At 41.4% G+C, this 18,493-nt stretch overlaps 1 protein-coding gene and 1 long non-coding RNA gene across 3 annotated transcripts; one reads left to right on the forward strand and one right to left on the reverse strand.

Moving 5' to 3' along the window:
- Window positions 1-81: 81 nt before the first annotated feature.
- Window positions 82-14,500, forward strand: LOC128917852 (cytochrome b-245 chaperone 1). Of its 2 annotated transcripts, none has more exons than XM_054221474.1 (7): window positions 82-245; window positions 7,954-8,080; window positions 9,256-9,297; window positions 10,591-10,664; window positions 11,687-11,783; window positions 13,031-13,175; window positions 13,751-14,500. In XM_054221474.1, the coding sequence occupies exons 2-7, from the start codon at window positions 7,996-7,998 to the stop codon at window positions 13,878-13,880; spliced, it is 573 nt and encodes a 190-aa protein (XP_054077449.1). In that variant the 5' UTR covers window positions 82-245; window positions 7,954-7,995; the 3' UTR covers window positions 13,881-14,500. The 2 variants fall into 2 exon arrangements, with proteins under 2 accessions (XP_054077449.1, XP_054077448.1); XM_054221473.1 differs by lacking the exon at window positions 82-245 and adding an exon at window positions 4,988-5,126.
- LOC128917854 (uncharacterized) lies at window positions 384-4,999 on the reverse strand. Its single transcript, XR_008469391.1, has 2 exons — window positions 4,831-4,999; window positions 384-1,021 (listed from the first exon to the last, which is right to left on the reverse strand). It is a non-coding gene; the product is annotated as an uncharacterized LOC128917854 (long non-coding RNA).
- Window positions 14,501-18,493: the final 3,993 nt, after the last annotated feature.

Genomic DNA, 18,493 nt, shown 5'->3' on the forward strand with positions numbered 1-18,493 from the left:
GCGGACCTGCGCCTCGGCACGTAGCCGCCGCCGGCAGCGCGCCGCCGCGGAGCCACCCCACGGCGGGGAACCCCCCCTCCTCCACGGCCCCTGAATCTCCGGTAGGAAAACGGGGAGCGGGCGGGTGTGACCCCCAGGCACCGCCCCGGCCCCCGGTGGTGATGCACGGCGGGTCCGGGCTTGGCCTCCCTGCAGAGGAGGGGAATAACGCCATGGACGGCAGCTCTGTGCGGCGTTCGCCAAAGGTTTGAGGCTGCTCTCTAGCTTCTTTGCATATTTTTTAAAACAAACTCTGCAGTTAAGAGCATATAAAGATATTTTCCCCTGGTTTTTGTTTTCTCTCAGTCCCTTTTAAATAAAATAACACCATGGAAGTTACTAAATACAGTATGGTTACCATTTTATTTAACCAATATGCCGTGATTTCCGATTTCTGTAACAAAATCCAAGTTATCAGTGATGCCGTTCCCAGGCAGGTATAAATCCTTATGTTCAGCGCTATTAAACATACACATCAGCCTTCCACAACATCACAGGCCCCAAATTATCAAGATGCTTACGATTTATGTCAGACCAGCTGTCTTTCTAAACCTCAGGTTATAACATTTAAACAGAAAGATTTAATCCACATTTTGCTCACTCGTTTAACCCGCCCCCCCATCCATTTGAACAGACACACAGAAGCGCACACCTACAGCTGCGCAGAGAAGTTTTTCAAGTAGAAAATGACATTTTAGAAATTAAAACACAGAACTTCCAGCAGAGATGCAGTTTCCTGTCTAAAGTGCAACTTTCCTTTATCTAGTGCAGTGGGTAAATCCCCTCCTGTCACGGGCAAGGTCTAACACTCTAATGCAGAGACAAGGTTTTTTCCAGCACGAATGGCAGCGCTGTACAGGAACCAGAGACAGTCACGGCTGCAGAAGTTGGTTGCCCAAGGACATAACTCTAAATGCTTCTTTCACTGCAACTCTCCGTAACAGACATCACAGTCCAGAGTGGCAAATGTTTGTGGATTTGGCTGTTAAAGATTTCACAATCAAATTAATTAGTGTTTTAAAGATAACCTCAGAGCAGAATGTAAAAATAATTTTTTTTTTAATTTACAGACAGGTGAGTTATCATTGAGGTCAAGAAAACCAGGAATTCCTTAGCTTTACCATAATGAAAGCAAACAGAAACACTTTCTTACTGCCCATTTAAAGAAAAATAAGCTGATACTGCTTTACATATACACTGGAAAAATATCACTAATCCTGGCTTGAGGTAAAAAAAAATGTAATAGCTTTGGTAATAATTTTCTGTGCTTCTGCTATCTTCATTCAAAATGCTTTCACATTTCACATTTGTACATTAATGCAAGTTTTTTTAAAGGCACTACAATCACTCTAGAGCAATCCCTGTGCAACGTGAGAATCCAGGTTTCCTACAGAATAGCTGGAATGCAGCATTAGCTGACATCTTGTTGCCTGTTCCCTTGGATGAATATTTTCATGCTAAAAAAGCTGCAATCTCGCAACATATTCCACAAGGATACAATAGGCATAGTTGCATTGAGAAATACAGCAATAGCCCAGATGACAGTTCTAAATTAGGAATGTGTTGAGATTTGCACTTAAAGGCACCGCAAAAATCCTTCTGTTTCACACTTTGATGATTATGCTTACATTTATTATCTAAACTTGATATAGTGACTCTTCAAAAGACATGACAGTTTTGGATATTTCTGTAACTCTGCACAGATCATATTTAAAATATTTTGGTTTCCCTCATATTTCTTTACATTCACAATGAAAAACAGATAACTAAGTGAAAATTGAAACACTTGCAGAAACACTGAAACATTGAGGACATCTTAGGTACACAAGTTAAGTATACCTACTTCATCCTCTGCTTTAGGAATACCTGGACTGAATTAATTTCAATTTAAGAATTCAAACAAAAAAAGAGCAAAAACTTGTACAAACTGAAGAGCGTGCAAAGAATCAATGTTTCAATGCATGGTATAAGATTATACTTGTGTAATCATTAGTTAATTAGATGTCCCATTTATTTTTTTGCCAAGAGCAATTTCTGCTCTCCATTAGCTATTTATGCCATTTTCCCACAGTGCATCAGATCAATCACCATCAGCACCGGTGCCTGACAACCTGAGAAAAGAAAGCACCATCCTGTTTTAATCTGCCCCTGGGGAGGTAACAGTACCTTTGCAAAGGCTATTTCCAAAAAAACCCACAAAATAACAGCTTTGCTATGTCAACAGTAGGTAGTACTTATAAGTGTTACTTGCTTTTATGGCCTCTCTTGATGTATTTGGCCTCCATTGCTACATTTAACATTTATACCTGCACCTAAGGCATTTACACCAAGAATGAAATAGAAAACTAAGTATTTCTCTATGAAAACAGTATGCTGCAAACAACTTCAGCAAGCTTTAAAGGTTACGCATTGGTCCGGCAAGATATTGCAGGCTGTAAACACCTCCTCAAGTCAGTGACAGCATATGCCACTCAACAGCTGTCAGAATTAGGCAATAAATCTTAGTTACAGCTGGTAAACATGTATTCCATGAAATTAGTTCTCCCCAGGCTTCATACACACTGTTCCCATAGAGGTCAGTGGGGCACCACACAGAGCTCAATGGGATGATCTCATTCTTAACAGGGACCACAGCTAATTCAGCCCTGCCCAAAACAACACCGGTTTGGTGACGGTTGCCAACCAACTGCTTAAAATCAAGCACACTAGGAATTTCATCCTGGCATGCTAATAAGATCACATGCTTACTGCACAGCTGAAATTTTAAGTTTAAGACCTCAGGGGGAAAAAAAAAAGTACAAGGAGCTAGAAAAGAGTATTTATGAAAATGGTCTGAAATTAGGAAAAAGGAGCAGAAATATAGGTAGTGTCAAACTAATGTAAAATAAAGGCCAGTTCTGTTAATATCTGCATGTTCTTGGTTTTAGATCAATGACGAAAAAGTTACAGGTGTATTTACTATACAATGCCTTACAGAAATCTATTTTTATATTATCAAGCAAAAAGTCTACAAATAGTCAATTACATATTTCTGAATGTTTCTTCTGGCAAATAGTTTGTGTTTCTGCAACAACATGTTTTGGAATTCATGCTGTTCTTTAAATCCAAGATCAGGCTTTTAAAGTGTATTTCTTCTTCCTTTTTTCAATTGGTAGGCATAACGACACTTACCTACTTCAAAGCGGTGGTGTAAAATCCCCAGGTAATTGCAGGAAAAGGGTTATAAGAACCATTGATCAATACCAGAAGCTTCCAAGGATCTTTGCCATATTCCAGTTTGGACAAATGCTTGACTTTGCGTGCATGTATTTCCCATAGCTGAAATAATTTCTCTCTAATTTCATAATTGTCATATCAGGTTATCCTACTGTGGTCTTTGCAGAACTGGAGAACTATACAGTTGCTAATATTTTTGCAAATAGTAACAAGAATAAAACAGAGTGATATGCTGTATGGTTTATATTGAGCAGAGGTTCTTATTTCTTTCTACTCTAGACACAAGAAATCTTTTGTCTTCTATCACTCAAAATGGCTTAACACTTGGTTTCCAGAGAAACTGGTTGCTTATAAAAGCTGACTGACCAACTGCTTATACATAAATTTCTTCGCAGAAGACTCAGTCAGCTGCTTGTTTGGGTTGAGAACACGTGGTGCTTATTACTTCCCATTTCTCATCCAAATCCAGCAGCTGGTACCTCATGACTCACAACCATGCCAATTCATTCTTGCAGTTCCTCATGGCCTTTTCTCATTAAGATAGTTATGGAAATTACACATCAGTTTGTATTTTCTACTACTTAAGTCCATACCATGGAGTGTGAGTTTTTTTCCCCTATCTTCAGATAGTTCACTTTGGGCTATTATGAAAAACACTGATCAAAAACTCCATTACTATTCACCAACAATGATGTTCAGGAGCAGCTGAACAAACTTCTACTATGGCCTTGAGCAAACACTCTGGAATATCTGGGTTCACATTAGGAAAAAAAAACAAAAATTGAGTATGTCATTCAGGAAGGACCCTATTCCTGTGCAACTGAGAGAGGACCAAATATTATTTATAGATGAAGTTACGCATTGGCTTACATAAAGGGAATTTAAGCAGTTAAGCTAAACTACAGATGTCCACATTTTACCCATTTTGTCCCAAAGATGACATGAGTAGTTGCTCTAATGGATTGAATGGGAACAGCTTTGACATGTGAATGATGTTTAACTGAGCTACAAACACAAAGGTCTTTTAAAACGTAACCTATGGTCCACAACAGGAAAATCATTATTTCAAGTGAATGAGAACCTTTCCTCCCCAACCAACAAGTTTTCCAAACCCAAGCCATCAGTTGACTTACAATTCACAGAAAGTCACATCAATGTTAAACCTGTAAGATTATCACTGTTATTTCTGCTTTGTAATTCCCCCCCCGGTTTTTGAACAACAGCATTAGTTCTTTTTCAGGATTCTGTTAACAAACAGTTACCCCAAAATGCATTGCATTCAATTGAAATAGAGTGAAATAAGAAACTCATGTGTGTATGTGTTTATTTATGAGTATGTATCCCTGTAAATAACTAATACATGTAAGCAGAGAGCTGTCCCCTTTGTTTCAAGTTGCCTATTCTTCCACAAAACTTGTGATAAAACTAACATCAAATAGCAACACTAATGCAATTTACTACTATTTAAAAAAAAAAACAACCAAACAAAAAAACCCTGACAGCAACCCCCCCCCCCCCATAAGTATCAAAAGTCCTATTTGGAATAACTTTTACGATACAGTTAAAGCATACAACCTAAGGAAACGTCGACACTCTTACTTAGGCAGCATCCACAGGCCTGTCCACCATCTCGAATGGGGGCAGCGCGCCGCCATCTTGGGTGAGGCTCTTCCTGTCCCACTCCCACATAAAGCCGCGGGAGGCGGGGCGGATTATTTACCCGCCTCTCTGCCCTCACTCAAAATGGCCGTCGGCGCATCCGCTCCTCCTTCAGCCAGGCGTCGCGCCGGCGCGCTCCAGTGGCCGCTCCGCTCTAGGGCTGCGGGAAGCGGAGGTGCGGGGCCGTTCTGTCCCACTCACAGCGCGCCCGGGTAGGTACTGGGGCAGGCTTGAAGGCGTGCTGGTCTGTCCCGGGGTGGGCTGAGGTGTAGGCCGTAGGCGGGTCTGTCTGCGGAAGGGGTGGGGGGGACCTAGCGCTGTGGAGAGCCGCGCCGCCCTTCAGGGAGCCGCCGGCGGCCCCTCCCGGGCTGCCCGTGCTCGGGAGCGCCTGAGGAGCCGTTGTGTCGGCCGGGGGCCGTTGCCCCGTCGGCCTGTTGAGGGCCGCTGGCGCCAAGACCCTGCTCACCCTGCGGGTTGTTCGGCGTTGGGCAGTAGCTGTAGCCCCGTCCCCTGGTGGCGGGACGCGCGGTGAGGGGAGAGCGGTTGGTGCTGGGGTCTCCTGGGGGAGGCGGGTGCTGGGAGCGGGGGGAAGTACAGGAAGCTCAGCCCAGGGCACGGCCCTAGGTCGATCGACGGTTGCAGTGAAGCTTTTGGGGTGCTTGTTTGAGGGTAGCTCACCCTCAGTGCAGAGCTTGGAGGAAGTATATGAGTGTTTATTTCGGTGCTGAATAATAGAATCACAGAATGGTTCGGGTCAGAAGGGACCTTAAAGATCACCGAGTCCCACCCGCTGCCCTGGGGAGGGACGCTGGACCAAGTTGCTCAAAGCCTCATCCAGCCTGGCCTTGGTTTAATGTAAAACTCAACAAATTCAAGCAAAATTAGCAGCCCAAAGATACCCATCTCTCTCTGTAATCGTAAAATTGTCATAGTAAAACCTTTGTGTTCACATAAAGGCACATTTATGACTGACTTTATCAAGTGTAAATTTAAGAAGCTGCTTTGGTGCTTTTTATTCCCTGAGGCACCTATCTCGCAAGCAGCTGTCATTGACTTTGAGTGTCCAACATTAAGCTGACACTGGCATTTGCATGATTGGAGTTCACTGAATAAATATGGTATGTGAATATTGAAGTTCATGTTAATGGATTGAACGGGCATGTATGCAAATTGTGTTTTAAGTAGGATGTGCTGTTTGTGAAATAAGGACAGGTTTCTGCAGTCGTCTTTATGTATTTGAGGACTTGTTGATATTTTTTAGGTTGCAGGCAGGAGAAGGCTTTGTATGTGCTGAAATACTTTCCGGTATATTGAGAGCAAGTCACAGGAGTCATATGAAAATTAAAATTTGATGCTTGACATCCGGAGGAGATGGAGCATGCCTTATGCACAAGTGGTTTTGTTGCTTGGTTTCAGATTCTCTCAGATGTGTGGCTAAGAGATTAAAACCAAAGTCATATGTACTCTTTATTTAACTGAAAAGACTTGTCTAAATCTGCTTTATTAAATGGGGAAAAAAAAAAAATAATCCCCTGGAGGTCTATATCTAAACTAGCCAGTCAGTGCAGAATTGCAGGAGTGTCAGGTAGTATCTAAGAACAACGAGATGACTTAAGGACTAAAAATTGCATACTTTTCTTCTGTAATAACCTGGATGTGCTTGGGCCTGCTCTCTAGGTGTTTTTCGTGGTTATTCAAAAACCCATTGAATGTTGGCATTCTTCTGGAAGCCTGTTATCATGGGCAGCCAACAACAGCTTAATGCCAGCCTCCTACGAGCTGGTTCAGTGGGCAGAAGAGTTGGCTATTGAATCATTAAAGTGCCAAGTCAATAGAAGGGGTTGGTGTTCATTGTTTTCACTTTAGTGCTCAAGCAGTTCCCAGAATGCTTCCCAGGCATTTTGCTTCATCACACTGATCAGAAAAGTTCCTTTTTAGAAATACCTTTTGAGGAAGTCTGCTTAAACCCCGTATCTTAAGTCGTATGAAGACTGTAACACAAAAGAGCAAAACAGTAGATATTCTTGATTATGCCCTGCTAACACTATGACGCAATGCTTAGTGCATGCTTTCATTTCCCATTTACTTTTACTGTATTTATGTGCATCTCTACCAATTGGTGCAAGAGAAGCAGTAAGCAGCCTGTCCCTTTCTCTAGTGACAATTCTGAGAGGTCAGCTGGGTCCTCTTATGTTTCTGGCATCTCGTACAAATTGGTCTTTATGCTTGTGCTGAGTGTGTTAGGGTAGGACTGAGTTTTCCAGTGGAGCTCGCAATCATGCCAGAATTCAAACAATTTTGTGCTGTAAGTAGTAAGAACTTGCTGAAAATGCTGGCTGGGATTGCCCAGCTCTTACTGTTTTTAATTAGTACCCGTTGTTTTAATCTCTACTATTACTTTCTGACTAGGCTGAAGGTCCAGTCTTATTGGTGAGAGACAAACAGACTTGTTGGAAGGTCCTGGTTTTGTTCTTGAGTTGTCTTGAAAGATGAGGATGCTGTATATGGCATTATGTGACAGTGGCACTGCTAGGCAGAGGCTGTAACCCTTGCTGGTCTGCCTTCAGAGATGAGAGGCCCAAGGTCTGTGTTGCAGAAGGCTGTGCTGTCCTGCCTCACCTGCCAGGCTGGGCCCTCATGGCAGCCTTTGCAGTTAGCAGGAAAAATGCTGTCAAAGAACTTCCCATTGCTCTTGCTGTTCTATTTGTTTTAAGTGTGCATGAATTAGCAACAACATTGTTCTGGGTTCTTGTTTTTCACATTTTCTTCTGGAATCTTGGTGTGATAAAAGGAAGAGGCTTTTATTCCCAAAATGAGAAGTTGTTGTTGTGCGAGTCTCTGCATGGCAGTTTTTCTTTGCATTTTTTTTTAAGTGTGCATATTGCTTTTCCTGTGAAAAAAAGACTATCTTCTTACCCTGGACATCTTTTGTAGTCTAGATTAAGACTTGATACGTCCTGACGAATGCTAAGAAGGGAGAGTGTTGGAGTCAGCAATGATTTTAAATTCTTAATTATCTTCTTTTTTTTTGTTATTGAGGTTTCATGAGTCAGACTGGGCTGTTGACAGTTTCTTCCGAAGATGTACATGCTGGTTGAAAACCGCACAAGTTCCTATCTTCATCTGAAGAGGTCACCTGGCATCCGATCCTGGTCTCTCTTTGTTGGTAAGACTGTAATATTCCTCAGTTTATTTCAGAGCTTGTTTTAAAGGAAGGGGGTCACAGAATAAATTCCTGAAAGAGCCTCTGAGATGCCTGTCTTTAGGCATTTTTCTTTGAAGAAGAGGAATCATCATGCCTTGAAAGTCTCCTTTAGCGTAGCCGCTCAGTCAGTCTGAAGTCTCCTCCTCAGTGTGGCAGTTTCGCTGTGAGGCTGGTAACTTTTCAGTCTGTCATCTGCAGCGCCTCAGAGGCTCATGGACAGAATTTTAAGGGAGTCCTGGAAGATGAAGAAAAGAAAGCTTATTATAATGCTATATAGCAATATAAATGTGAAGCTTCTGAAGGGGATGCATACTTATGTTGAAAAAAATACAGGCTTTCAGAAATGGAAAAATCTTCAGTAGAGCGGTGCTGGGGTTAGATCTTGTGTGTGGTTGACAGTGAACTCTTAACGGTACTGTGTGTATGAAATAGGAAGTCATACAGGATGTTCTGAAGGGCATCTTTTTTTAAACTCTACTGAATATGCGGGAAAAAAACGTAGGGAGTGGTACTACTTAGGACCACACTGAGAGCATTGGTGGGGAAAACGTGGCATATCCTGCTTTCCAGCTGAGTAGATCCCATTGCAGTATCACCACAACGTTGTCATTGCGTTCAGTGATGCCGTCTTGTCACACTGTCATCGAGACAAGATCTTTGCAGTTGCAGCACTACTCTGGGGCAAGAGGCACTCTTCCACTGCTGCTTCCTCAACAGGAGGACACAACTTTATTGCAGAAGTGTTCTCCTGGCTCCACAGAGCACTTAGAGGGGAAAAATAACTGTTGTAGTGTTTATGTTAGCATGCTCAAAGTTGTATTGCACTCAAGAGGAAGTATGGTGTAATGGTTATGTTGAGAGTCCCTCCGAAGTTCCGTTCCTGATTCTGTCATGACCTTTTATTTCAGATCTCAGCTCCTGTGCTCTTGAGTGTCTTTGCAGAATGGGAGGGTTTTTATACTGAGTTCAGAGAAAAATAACTGACTCTCTTATACAGTGATCAGTGTTGTAATCACATTTGTCCCTTTTTTGAAAAGTGATGAACTTGAATGATGAATATTCATATGTTTTTCATCAAGGAATTTTAGATGGTTTGAGCTACTTGTTTATCTTAATTCTCTCCCCTTTCATCCTAGGAATAGCCTCCATAGGTTTGGCTGCCGCTTATTATAGTGCAGGTAATGGCCTATCTTTTTTTTTAGGAATTGTTTATTTCCCGTTGATCTGTTTTTCATGCTGATGACTCCTCTCTGCAGCTAATGTCTGGCCTTAAGGGTAGCTGATAGGTACCTATCAGCTTTGTGGTGTGAATATTAAAATCCAATAATAATTGTTGCCTGTGTATGACTTACTGTGCTTTAATGCTCTATTTCTTACTCAGCCTCCCTTTCCATTTGCAAGAGTATTTTTAATAATGATATTTAGTACTCTCTGGTATTTTGTACTTTCAGAGTGTTTTATAAATGTGATTAGCTGGTCCTCACGGCTCTCCTGGGAAGACAGATAATGATTATTTGCCACCATAATGAAATGATTACCTTGCCTTTGATGGAAGTGCTCTATTTCTCTGGAAACTGTTAAATCATCACTGGCAGAGATTACTCATGAAAACACCTTTAGGGAACAGACAGCTACTGCTGCTTCCTTCCCCTCTGCAATAGAGTGCATGGAACCAAATGTCAGGTGTCCTTCCATCTGCGGAATTTGTCCTGCAGGCTGTCCTGTGATTCTCTTGCTGCGTCCTATTAACATCAAATTTTAAAATTAATAGTGTGTAGGACTATACTACCAATATAATCAATGTATTTTTACTTCAAGAGCAAAGTCCAGTGAAAGCTGCTTGAGACGCCAGCTATATCAGCCTTTTTTTTCTTAAGATATTGCAACAAAGTTTTCTGAAACAATACTTATCACAGTTCTATTCTGCTTTCAGTAAAAGTCTGAGTAAGCAAATTGATTAGGCTGCTATATGTTAACATTTCCAGGACATAAAATGCAAATATTTGTTTGTCAAGAGGGCTGACTGCTTCCTTTTATGAAGAAACATGTTTGCTTCAATGAATTTCCATTGTCCCTTACCTTTGTCCTCTGCAGCAGAAATATTTGATAGTTGGGAGCAGGTTGAGAGTTTTGTGGATGCCTTTTAAGATGCCTGTGCTTTTAGGGAAGAGAAAGGCGTGTAGTGATGTTACAACCTTGCCAATAATACATATGGTTATAATTCTGCACAGTTTGGAGCCCAGTGTAGATGGAGTCTTTGAAAAATATGTGAAGATTTTCTGTATTTTTATCCTGGGAGAGCACTGTAAAATAGCTTGCTTTACAACTAAAGGCAAAAATGTTGCATCAGAGAAACCTTTTTTCTTTTGCTGTCTTTAAAGGGAGCATGTTGCTTTTAAAGCTAACTGTTTGAATACTAAAGAAGGCAAAAACCACTCTGAATTTGTGCATTTTTTTTTTGCATTGTTCAGACAGCTTGGCATGGAAGCTCTTCTATATGGCCGGGTGTTTCTTTGTGGCAGCACAGAATCTGGAGCAGTGGGAGGTAAGACGCTGAACTCAGGGAAATGAGGTTGTGCAAGTTTGGGACCAGTTGTCAGATGCTGATTCCAGCAGCCCTGTGCCTTTGCTCAGTCCAAACAGATGAGTTATGCTTTTGGTTTTGAGGAAACCCTTTGGGGTTGCTGTACTAGGACTAGAATTAGGGCAGTAATTCTTTCACTATGCAAGTGTGAAAATGTGACGTGAAATACAAGAGTGTTCTTTAAGGGGAGATTTGCCCTAAACTATTTTGTGGCCTTTTGTTCCTCTTGTATAAAAAAGGGAGAAAGAATGTCACATTCAGCTGCTGCAATGTGATTTGTACTTACTGTGCCAGTTAATGACAAAACGGGGTAGCTCTAACCTTTCAGGCTGCTCAGCTGTTTTCCACTGGGAAAAGAGTGGTGCGTTTGGAGCTGGTTTATAATCTTGTGGATGCTGATTTGTTGGGAGTTGGACTGAGACCAATAACCTGCTATATAGGCTTGTCACCTTACTCACCTGAGTTATTGGAATAAGCAACCCACACATATGAGACAGCTTCTTTTCATCAATAGGGATATTTTAAATCTAGTGTCAGCCTGGCCCGTGTAGTTCCAACACTGGAACTTTGGTGATGTTAGTTACTGTGTTAGTGAAAAGTGTAGCTAGAATTTATGTTCACTCTATGCTTATACTGTAGGCCAAATGTGTACATCAAAAGTGAAAATTAAAGGAGCTCCAAGTTAGTGTTCACATCTGACTCCAGGCAAGTTTTTTCCTATGTAAGGAATGTGGCAAGGTGGGCAATGAAACCAGCTTTGACTTCCTTCTAGAAGTAATGTGGGAGTTCTGGAAAAGTCTCTATTAAAGCCAGGAGCAAGATTGTGATTTTCACAGTCTAGTAATAGCGGAACGTCTCTAAAATAGCTGTATTTTTCTGTTACTGTGTTTTCCTTTGTAACTATTTTTATTTTACTTTGAAGCATAGCTACTGATGGTGTTTTTAAGAAAATCTTGATATTTTTTTGTTTTTCAATTTTACAGGAAGCTGTATTTGATAAGAACAAGGGAACAGTCTGCCTAAAAACGTTCAATCTTTACAAAAAAATACTGACCTTCTCAAAAGGAGGCAATGAACAAGGTGAGAAAGCAGTATCTGTGGTAGCAAATGTGGTGAGCAGACAGAAGAAAAGCATACGTGCCCATTTAATAAGCTTCTCTGGAGTTCTGTACTCAAATTAGTCACATCTGTTTCCGATCACTTTTGTTCCCAAGCAGCAGATGTAATAATTTACCTCTCAGGACCCAACTGCTTTTTCAGGTTAGGGTGCTGAATGCATCTTGTTAGTTATTTTAATCCAGAGTAATTAGGTTTACACATTGCTTTCCATTATAGTCTTAGCCATTCCTTTGGGATGTTAACGTGCAGGTTTGTATTTCCCTTGGCTAGCCTGCTTTGCAGGTGGGACTGGTGAAAAACTTTTTGGATTCAGGAGTTGAGACTTCTATATTCTAATCTGGTTTTGGTAGCAGGCGAATCTTTAGATATCATGTGCAAGCAGGCATGTTTTATCTTGCAGATATATAATATGTGTTTAAGCCAGCATATTCAGTAGGCTCATCTTAATGCAGCATCTCATTTCTTCGGAGCTTCCTGTGGGAGTAACAAAAGTTGAGGTATAATGTGTGACTTGGCTGAGTCACTGTGAGACAGGAGCTTTATTGCAAACTAAAGTAGGATCCTTTTCAATGGCAGATGTTTTTTATTCTACTTGCTAGTCTAAATCAAACCAACTCTCAATATGCTTAGACCACTGACAAAATTTGGAATGTCCTTAAGTCGAATTGGTTTTTTAAACAGTCCATTTTGGAGATGGAAGATAAGAGATGTGGAGAGAAGGCTGTTTAATATTTCTGAACTTTTCTGTAGGGTATGTTTATATGTTGGGGAGCTGAGCATGTCTCTTCCCGAGAGGTTATTTGCTAATATCTGTTTCAAGTACTGTCAATGTGGGGACCCAGAGATCTGCAGATGTTCAAACAGTTAAATCTTTCAGTATTTGTTCAGTCTCAGTAAACTTAACACACTTACCTGCTCTGTACAGAAAAATAGTTAAAACTGTCATTAAAGTGGGAAACATAAGTAATAAACTAGTGGTCCCCAATTTCTGGGGGCAGTGTTTCTTGTTCGTTAGGGCCTATACCAGCTAGTGTGTGCTGTAGTCCCTCCTTGTTTGTTCTGTGTGAATCGCTCAGGTATTTGCTATTGCAGGACTGCCCCGGTTGTATGGGATCAGAGCAATAGTACTCAAGAGTACGGAGTCTCAGCAGAGCTGAGAGTTTACTGTAATGCTAATAGATTACTTTGTTTTCCACATCTGTTTACAGTAGTGGCTCTACTGAATGAGATCCGAGATGTGAATGTGGAAGAGGAGACTGTGCGGTATTTTGGGAAGGGTTACCTGGTTGTGCTGCGATTTGCCACTGGATTTTCACACCCACTGACTCAGAGTGCAGTGCTGGGCTGTAGAAGGTGCAGTGTGGACTTTTTTTTTTAATTAGAATGTGTAAGGTGGGAAATACCAATCATGTTGATCAGTAATTGTCAGGTATTGACTCAGATCCATTTTCATACTTGCTGATATGACTTTGTGTTACTCAGTTTAACTTTTTAAAATCCTTTAATGCTTTCAGTTGCAGACATTTGGGTAACACCATCTCTCATCAGGAGACTGATCATATTTAGATATCTAAGAACCCTTTAGTGTTGCAAGTCTGCTGTAGTTACCTTCACTAGCTCAGCTGTGCAAAGGCAGAGGGGATTAATTCTATTTTGCAAACATTCAGTGTATTTATCAGTTAACAGGATTTATTTTAAGCATCGATAATCAGAAATCTTGCAGTAGGGACTGTGGGGAAAAGGATTGATTGGTTGTGATGTGGAAGTAATGGCTTGGCTTGGTGTGCCTTCACAAGTGGGATGCTGTCAGTCATACTCTATTCCATATGTTGACTGGCCCTTCATGCAGTTATTCTCAAGAATCAATGTCCTGTCCTTGTCAACCCCACAGTTCCACTAACCCTTACGTTGTTTCTTCTTTTCCACAGTGATGTGGAAGCAATTGCCAAACTCATTACTAGTTTTCTGGAACTGGACAGAGTAGAGAGCCAACAAGATCTCTCTCAGAGCAGTGAAACAGAGGCTAGTGATGCAGATGAACCACAGGATAAATATTAATAGTCGTCATGAGCTGAAGAAAGCAGAGGCGTTCAAACATCTGGAAAATACACTGATCGTTCTTCAGAAAAAGAAATCCTCACAATCTTGACCTGGGCATTTCTCTACATGTGCATGTGTAATGGGAGGAATTTGTCCTAGGGCACCTTTTTTAGTGATAAACTGCTTCAAGATCCACGCTCCTGGTATTGCCATTGTAGGGTCCAAAGCAAATTCTGGTTTATTTGTTCCTTTGCCTCAGTTCCTGCATGTGGACACTGCTGGCTTTTGAACTTCGTCAGTTCATCCAACTTGTCTAGGAATAGTTATTTATTAATGAATGGGTTTGAAATCACTTATTGCTTTGCCATTAATGAAGTGGTGATACAGATGTAAACATCTGCTGCAGGTACAGTATACAAATGCAGAAGAGTTGAATTTGTAATGCATAACACAATGCTTTGAGGTTTTTCTTGAGATGTTATAAATGACTGAGTATATTGTGAAATTGGTTTTAAGCAGCTTAATATATGCAATTAGGTGATGCGGGATAGTGGCACTTTTACATTCTCTACTACTGACTCGCCACTAAGATACCAGTGGAAATTAAAGTTGCAGTTACTGTCTTGGAATTAGAAACACCAGGCTGATCAACTTGTTACACTGTCTTGCTTCTCTTGTGCTTGCCAAGGAGCCATAAACAGTAAACAAAAACTGATCATGTTGATGATTCAACATCTTTGGGGTGTTCTAGCTTAATTCTATTCTGCTTAACTTCTAAGCATAGACTACCCCAAGATAAAAGAACCTATTTCTAGACCTCAACATTTACTATTTTAACTGTGTATTTAGAAAGGAAGGAAAGACCATCTGTTACTTTAGGTAGGGAGAAAACTGATGTCAAACAATGTGGCAGCCTAGATTTGTTTAGTATTTCCTCACTTGAAATGGTACCAAAGTGCTAAATAACTTTTTTTTTAAGATAGCTGGGATAGATCCAATGTTTGACTTGCATCCACGTTTTACTCCAGGGGTGTGTAGTATCCTCTGTTTTGACAAACGGTTTCACAAATGGTTGAAATATGAATTTTCCAAGATATTTTTTGAAGTAAAAGCTACCTCCGTTAGCCAACATGTTCTGTCTAGAAACTAAAACTTCATTGTGCCTGTATCAACTTGTCAGTACAAGAAAAAAGTTTTAAAGAGATGAAAATGCCTTCAACGTGCTAAAACTGCTTGTCTTAAAGTTCACTAGGTTTTATTTAGGAGTTATATGGTCTTAAGACCTGAATTAGAAAATATTTAAGCTGTTACTTCTAGGAGATCTGAAGGGGGTACAAAGTAACTGTGTTCCCCTTTCATGTTTGGCCAGCAGCAAATGTCTTCTGGCAGCAGCTTCTTCGGGACTTAACCTGTATTCTTGTTTCAAAGCGCTCTACCTCTACAGAAGAGAAAGCTCTGAAAAGATTTCAGCAGAAGTTGTGTCCTGTTGTGTGTTGTGTTACGGCTGTATCGGAAACTAAGTATGTGCTTATCTCACCCAAGAACGGGTTGTACTGAGATTTCTTCTCCAGCCACTTAGACCCAGTATGGGAACCGTGAGACGAAGTGCTCTTACTGTCACTTTGAAAGGGTCATTGGACTGTCGCAGGGAGGTAGCTGTTGATGCAGCTTGACTGCAGCACAGAAGTGGGTCTATTTCTGTTAAATAAGAAAGAAACTTGTAATCACATCAGGTGTCAAAGCAGACCTCTGCTGATAGAGCTGCTTGTGAAGCCCTCTGAGTTGGGGGGGCTAATCATGTGGCTTTCAATCTCCATCCCACCATCACTGGAATTGGGAAGCTGCTGTGTACAAATGTGGGAAAATGAGATTGCAGGCAATTAGCTAAATTCGGCCTTTATTCTGAAGCACAGCTGTAAGCTAAGAATAATATCAATCCTGCTTAAAAAAAAAAAATATTGCAGGGTGTAACACTTTGTAGAGTTCTTCATTTAAATCCACTGTAATATGTACCCTGGGTGACACTCATTTTAGAGAGAGGAGAACGAGATTGGGAATTTGGAGAACTCTTCTTCCCCCCAGCACCGTGTAAAATGAGAATGTCAGGTGTTGTGAGGACTTCCAGTAAGAAATACTGGAAGAGTATTTAATGGGACAACGTAAGCAAAAGAGCTCAGCCTGCAGGTACCCGCTGCTTTGTAGCAAGGTTCTTCAGAGGGAGCCCATGGTACGGACGCGCATTGCACTTACATTCTGAGCCTGCGGATTTGGCCATGGAGGAAATGGACAAAACTACCTGTGCGCAATCTTGGCTGCACTGGATTTCTTTTGTATTTCTATGAGAGCTAACATTCTGTGGAAGATACTACCATGCTGTGTTTTTTTCCAGTTAAAAATCAGCTTTAGAAAGGTACGACTGTGGATCTAACCCTGCACTGCATCATGTGCCCTGCTTCTGCTGAGCTCTTCTGTGCCTCTAGCTTGCTCTACATCCTTCACGTTAGTAATGTTTGTGTGTATGGACTATGCAATATCATTATACAAAGCCCAAAGCAATCTGAGGAAAATTCAGAATCCCTAGAAGGGGGAATAACCTATAGTAAGATATAACATAGCTTAAAATACATTCTGTGGAGTAAGTTGTGTTTTGAGTTGATGTCAGATAATCATCTCTTTAGAGATGTTCTATAGTGTTGCCCTACAGACAGGTAGTGGGGAGAGGGATGGCTGCTGGCATGTGCTGTGTGTCTGGGAGGAATATTTGGACTCCTCGGCCTTTCCTGTGGAACTGCTGGTGCACTCCTCTCTTGTGCTGTTTCCATTTTGCCTCTTGTGGCTCTGTCACGGTACAAACCGGTACAGTTCCAAACGGGAGCCGGAGTTCCCTGGACTGAGCTGATGCGAAGGCTGAGTGAGTAAATTCTTCAAGTTTGGTGGGTCCCGGCTGCGTGCTGTGTGTCTGACACTGCTGGCTGATCAAACAACCGGGGAGTCAGTAAATTCCTGTGCAGCGTGTCCTGGCCACAGGCCGAGTGCCGGGTGCTGCTGGCTGGCCCGTACAACTGGGAGCTCACGGTGGTTCTGACCCACAGTGCGGGCGAAGGCTGGCACAGCCTGGCGCCCGCAGGCCTCACGGGAATGTATATCACAGGCTGATGTGTATTTCTCTTGATCTAGGTTTTGAGCTTCCCATCTTCAAAAACTGTTTGTCTTTTGTACTTGAAGACGTATCCAGATTTTCATGTTTTGCAGTAACTGTGTGCATGGAAAATTAAACTTGCAAATTGCCATTAACATGGATTTGGTTACGTCTGCAGACTCCTCAGTGATGCGATGCAGCTTGAAGGAACGGCTGGGAACAGCAGGTGCCAACTGGGGACAGGCTCTGTTCTTCCCTCTTCCACTAGTCCTTTCTCTCAGCCTCTTGCTGCTTTTTACCATTTTGCTGAGGGCTTTTTTGGCTGGTTTTCCTCACTTCTCCTGGGCCTAGCATATGGAAAGGCCCAGTAAACGTAGCCTTGTCTGCCTGATGCAGTGTGGCTTGTACTAAAAGCAATGATGTGAAAAACTAGTTTTGGTTAGGAAATGAGACGCTCCTAGAAGAGTAGTACAGATGTATTTGTTAAGGTTTTTGCATCTCAGGCTGTCTAGTACCTTGAGACTAGACAGTTGTAGTTTGACTTACAAATTACTTGAAAACCTGCATAAAAGATCTTTAAGTTTGATCACCCCCCTGCTCCATAAAGCCAACACTTTCTGTTATCTCCCTTAATCTAAGTGTACGTTAAACGCCGTTTGGCAGATGCTTCAGCTTAAACCCCAGTAGCGTGTTCGCCGTTACCTGCATGTCTGTGGTTAGGTGGGATCACGGCCTCGGCTCTCACACTGCGCTGCAGCTGTACAAAGGGAGGAAGCTGCATTATCTAAGCCATAATCTAATATTCTGCTGGCTCACAAAATGAGGTATTCCAGTGACTAGGATCAACTGTACAAGTCTCAAAGAAAATGGAAGTATTTATACTATATAGGTGGGATGTGACTCTTGTACTGTATTTATGAAGTTACGCAGATACCAAAAGCTAAGCTGGCTTACATAGAGTGCACTAGTTCTGACACTGCAGTAGATTGCTGAGAGGCAAAAATACTTCTGAAAATGTTTAGAAATTGCTTTTCTACTTGAAAATTGCAAGTAGAATTTCAGCAAGGGCTTGTTTATTGTCTTTTTTTTTTAAAAAAAAAAAGTCCATTGATAAAATGAACTTTGATAAGTTGTTTTTTGTCACTGTAGTCTTTTATATTGTTTTTAATTAAAATGTTTTAAAATATTAATGGCTGTCTAAATTACTGCTTGGCACAGACCTACTGAAGGAGTTAATGGGGGGGAGGACAGAGCAGATGAAGCCCAAATACTTAGCTCATTACTGACCCTGCTTTCACTTTTACAGCAGTCCAGCTCTCGGTTTCATATAAGCCGATATATCCAACTCTCCACTGGGGAATATATTTGCAATTTTGCCCCTTTAAACCAAACCAACTGCCACATGCAAAACAACCAACCAACCAAAGTTACCACAACATTTTGAGTATCAAAGGATTTATTAAAGTAAAATAAATTAAGATCTTGTTTAGTT

This window comes from Rissa tridactyla, chromosome 15, assembly GCF_028500815.1.
Source record: "Rissa tridactyla isolate bRisTri1 chromosome 15, bRisTri1.patW.cur.20221130, whole genome shotgun sequence".
NCBI classification, from domain to species: Eukaryota; Metazoa; Chordata; class Aves; order Charadriiformes; family Laridae; genus Rissa; species Rissa tridactyla.